The sequence below is a fragment of the Conger conger genome, chromosome 10, assembly GCF_963514075.1.
Source record: "Conger conger chromosome 10, fConCon1.1, whole genome shotgun sequence".
Taxonomy (NCBI): Eukaryota; Metazoa; Chordata; class Actinopteri; order Anguilliformes; family Congridae; genus Conger; species Conger conger.
In genome coordinates this window covers 46,357,155-46,362,154 of record NC_083769.1, presented here as the reverse complement: position 1 = coordinate 46,362,154, position 5,000 = coordinate 46,357,155, and the positions used below count along the sequence as shown (strand labels likewise).

The window sequence follows — 5,000 nt, the reverse complement described above, 5'->3', positions numbered from 1 at the left end:
GTGTGTTTGTTTGTTTTTTTTTAAATGTTTCAAAATGTTCATGTTCTGTATGCCAGAGACACGATTGACCCGGAAGAGTCGTCCCTCACCGACGAGGAACGCCCCCTGACGAGGAACGAACTCCAAGAAAGAGTCCTGAAAGGGGTGAGAACAGCGGGATAGCGGGAGGGAGGGTTACAGTGGGCAGGATTTTGTCTGCACGATTACATAATAATGGCTTCTGGTCCTGGCTGTCATTAGCCAGAGGGCTGGGTCCTCCCTGAATGATCTCATCCTCCACTAATAACAAAAATAACTACAGTCACGCTTTCGGCTCACGCACATATTAAACCGATTATGTTCTACAAACATCCTAGTTTCATGTCCTTAAACATCACATTACATATTACATTAGTGGCATTTGGCAGACGTACAGTTGATTAGACTAAGCAGGAGACAATCCTCCCCTGGAGCAATGCAGGGTTAAGGGCCTTGCTCAAGGGCCCAATGGCTGTGCGGATCTTATTGTGGCTACACCGGGATTAGAACCACCAACCTTGCGTGTGCCTGTCATGTACCTTTACCACTACGCTACGGGCCACCCCTCTACATCTAGCCAGACGCAGCCAGATTGAAGACCTCTGAAACAATGCACTTCGGTTGTACCAAATTGAAAAACTAGCTAGCTAACTTATAAACTAGGAATGAGCCTACACTTCTGTATTGTGTATTCAGTGACAAACAAACATACTAGTAAGTTGAAAATGACCACTGGCCACCAGCTTTAGGCTAATAAGCTGCTGCAGTGTGCCTCAGTAAAGAGATAGCAAGTACACTCGGCACAAACAGCTGTCAAAGTAAAGGGCTGTGGCCCCTCAAAGCAAAGGGCTGTGGCCCCTCAAAGCAAAGGGCTGTGGCCCCTCAAAGTAAAGGGCTGTGGCCCCTCAAAGTAAAGGGCTGTGGCCCCTCAAAGTAAAGGGCTGTGGCCCTCAAAGGGCTGTGGCCCCTCAAAGTAAAGGGCTGTGGCCCCTCAAAGTAAAGGGCTGTGGCCCCTCAAAGCGAACACGCGTGATGCCACTACACCAGGAGAGAGGTACGAGAGCTCTCTCTGTTCCCTCATTCGGGCCCCCCCCCCCTGTGTTCTGACCCAGGTCCTGCGTAAGGAGAAGACCACCCGGCCAGAGCTCAGACAGCCCAAGGTCACCGTGGTGACGGGCAACCGCCAGCGCCTCTCCGATGTCTGACACGGCTGGACGCACGCACCAAGCCCCCTCTCCGTCCCGCGCACCCCAGTGCGACCATTTTCAATCTTCTACCGCAATCAGCCAATCATGGCTCAGCTCCAGTGGGCTCACTAGCCAATCACAGCTCAGCTCCAGCCGGCCCTCTTTTTTTGGCACCACAGTAATGAACACTGTTATGGGGATATTTTACTGACCTTTTTCAGGAATAATCTAGACAATTGTTTTTTACAACAGATTTATCTTTCCGGAACCTTCAGCTTTAAAAGTTTCCCGCCGCCCATTATACGGTGATTTTAGTGCAGAGTCTCAGCTATTAAAGGATCTAAGGGCTTTCTGAGGAATTGTACAATAATAATTATCTATAAGCTTCCCCTGAGTGTATTCACAAAGAACAGGAGGATAACTCCATTACTGTACGAACACTTATGAGATTATGTGGTTACTAGGAAAGCCACATGATATTGATACTTGCCGAGAGGTTTATTCCAAATATGGGCATTGGTTCCGCCATGGGTTCCACCAATGAGCTCTTGAGCCCCGACAGTCAGAGGATCACGAACGTCGCAAAAGCCGATGTTACAGTTAAGCTCATTCTGTCACCCATTGTTTCAATGATTAAATAATGTTCAATAATTATGCTGCCAGATGAAAAACTACCTAAATAATCCATAAAATAACAGTGAATGTGTTAAGTACAGGGTGAATTATATACTTAAAATACAACTTGATTGCTTTTACAGTGACGTACAGCAGCTAAAACAGAATCTAACGAGCAGTAATTAAGTCCCTAATAAAAGTGAACAATTGCTGATCACTATCTGTATCAATATCAATATGCATTTATCAGCTGAAAACTATCAATGCCATTGGATATCAATTTACTCCTGGCTGAGTTATAGGCCAGTTTCATCGACACAGAGTAAGCTTAGTCCTGGACTTTTTGTGCGGGGAATCCCGCATTCAAAATTCAAATTTAGTCTGGGACTAAGTTTAATCTGTCTGCAAAACTGGCCCCACGACAGGTCTGTGCCAGGGGTAAATGTTTCATCTGAATAAATCTCCGTTTAAGAAGCTGTTGAGCTCCTTGATACTGCTTTCTCATCAAGCTGGGACCAGCTGAGAGAGCAGGGCTTTAATTCAGTCAGTGTGTGTGGCTTTACCGTGACTAAGAAATGGACACACCTGTTTTGTTATCTTTTCACTGTCTGCAAGTTACTTTTGGCAACAGCTGAACTCACCACCGACATGTTGTTGTGAACAATACGGAAATCAACACCTGTCTTTCATCCTTATTCAATATGGTTATAGATGTACCTTTTACAATACGGAGACTTCTTGCACTGGTCAGATCACAAGCACTGGTTTGGAATACAATTTACTGTAGACCTTACAATCATGAGATGACTAAAGATCAAGATCCCCGTTTGTGATCCCTGCATTTTACAAGATGGCTGAAGTACTTCTTCAGTTAGGTTGTTAAACTTACAAAAGTAGGGTAAAATCTACTGCTCTGATCATTTTACTTGTTACCGTGTTGCTTTTAACACTTCATGATGTTATGGATCAGCACCCTGGGCGGAAACATTCAGTGGAAAAACCTCCCCATAATAATTTTAGCAACCAATTTAGATAATGAAATCATCACAAGCTGTGTTCCACAGCTATTCAGTTGAGCCCTTTTATGAAGTTAGGGTGTGCTGGGTTTCATTCATGGGTGGAAAATCAGCAGGGCCTGAACTGCTATTCTCTGAACATTTGTATCATTGGGTTTGTTATATCGACCATCAAATTACTTCAGATTATTAAGATTATTATTTCAGTTGCTACCTAGAATAAAATGTCACAGACTTGTATTTTTATGTCCTCAATTAGGATTTTGAAAAAACCAATAAAAGCGGTCCGTAGTTCATTTTAATGTAAAAAAGATTACACATTATTCATAAAAATCATATTTCAGCAAATGGCAGTTTCCCTTCAGTAACATTTTTTATATTTAAAAAGAAACACAACAGATTGAATTCCTGAGCCAAACATCATTGAAAAGCAGGCAGTGGTTGCAAAGTGAATAATCATTACTTCAAGACTATAAACCTTTAAATTCAAAACACACATATAATACAAAAATGCATTACTGCTATTTTGTATGGAAATGTGTGTAACACTGTGTCTTTCTGTAACATGTAAATGCTGATATACATTGCGAATAGAAAGCATTCGACAGGTTTTCATTTTACATTACATTACATTATTGGCATTTGGCAGACGCTCTTATCCAGAGCGACGTACAGTTGATTAGACTTAGCAGGAGATAAGGAGCAATGCAGGGTTAAGGGCCTTGCTCAAGGGCCCAACGGTTGTGCAGATCTTATTGTGGCTACACAGAAGATTCAAACCACCAACCTTGCGTGTCCCAGTTACCTTAACCACTATGCTACAGGCTGCCCCAGAACTTGAACTTAACGTTAGGAACGTGACAAATGAAGTTGAACTCGAGCACAGATGTCTGTAGTTCTGAATCCTTTTGGCCTCAAAGTATGTTCCCAACAGATTTATAGCTTTGGAGAAATGGCTCCCTCCAGTGGTGTTCACACGGAAACGTTCCTGGTGAACGTTAGAATTACTGCACCATTTGCTGGGGGGGGTTTCCTATAATCCTGTCATGAATCTGCACCCCCACCCCCCATAATTGTTCTACAATTACACATTACACATTAAGGAATAAATAAATGATCAGTCTCTTCATGTTTTGAACTAGCTACCCATTAGCACCGTCACCAACATTCCTTGCTGCTGTCAACCAAAGATTTCTGTAATTTCTTTGCCATTTTATAGTGTTGGCTATATTTTGCAACAATGCATTATTTCATTTGGAAAATTTTGTAAACATTTTTTTTAAAAAAGCATAATGAATTGCTTTTGAATATATAGTTGCTCATCGCCTGGAAGCGGACACCTGGGCTTTAAGCTGTCGGGCAACGTCTGAACGTCCGTTGCAGATAAAACCAGTGAACGTCGATAAAAGCAGCGGTTGAGCAGGAAATGAGAATATAATCACAGGGTTCTCTCGGCTGTCACTCACTGCGAGTGTGTTTGGGGGGCGTGGCCCCTGACTGGGTCACTCGATCCCGTTGGCGTGCTGGTCCCGGCTGCAGAACACCACCCGGCTCTCCCTGCGAGCGCGCTCAGCCTCGAACACCAGCCTGTGGCTGGACAGGGTCTCCTCTGGGCCAGAGCGAACCAGAGACGGGTCTCCACTCTGTACACACACACACACACACACACACATACACAATGGACACACACACACACATACATTACATTACATTATTGGCATTTGGCAGACGCTCTTATCCAGAGCGACGTACAGTTGATTAGACTAAGCAGGAGACAATCCTCCCCTGGAGCAATGCAGGGTTAAGGGCCTTGCTCAAGGGCCCAACAGCTGTGCGGATCTTATTGTGGCTACACCGGGATTAGAACCACCGACCTTGCGTGTCCCAGTGATTTACCTTAACCACTGCACTACATACATACACAATGGACACACAAACACACACGCGCACACACACACATACACACACACGCACGCACGCACACACACACAATGGACACAAACACGCACGCGTAGGCGCACACACACACACACACACACACACAGATTAACAGCAGGACTAATCTGTACAGGACATACTGGTAAATTGGAAACCATCCAACCATTACAGACACAGCCAATGTTTCACTGAAGACAGAAATAAAGTGGCATAAATAACACAGAAT

At 44.1% G+C, this 5,000-nt stretch overlaps 2 protein-coding genes across 4 annotated transcripts in view; one reads left to right on the top strand and one right to left on the bottom strand.

The window, feature by feature from the left end:
- The window catches only part of LOC133139224 (outer dynein arm-docking complex subunit 1-like), a 12,246-nt gene extending 9,952 nt beyond the window's left edge, over window positions 1–2,294 (top strand). For both annotated transcript variants that reach the window (XM_061258632.1, XM_061258631.1), the window contains exons 14-15: window positions 57–144; window positions 1,131–2,294. In XM_061258632.1, the coding sequence (XP_061114616.1) occupies window positions 57–144; window positions 1,131–1,223 (181 nt within the window). In that variant the 3' untranslated portion in view covers window positions 1,224–2,294. The remainder of the gene's footprint in view (window positions 1–56; window positions 145–1,130) is intronic.
- A 995-nt stretch (window positions 2,295–3,289) lies between these two features.
- zgc:154075 (uncharacterized protein LOC556929 homolog) overlaps window positions 3,290–5,000 on the bottom strand; it is a 14,872-nt gene continuing 13,161 nt past the window's right edge. For both annotated transcript variants that reach the window (XM_061258033.1, XM_061258034.1), the window contains one exon: window positions 3,290–4,479. In XM_061258033.1, the coding sequence (XP_061114017.1) occupies window positions 4,339–4,479 (141 nt within the window). In that variant the 3' untranslated portion in view covers window positions 3,290–4,338. The remainder of the gene's footprint in view (window positions 4,480–5,000) is intronic.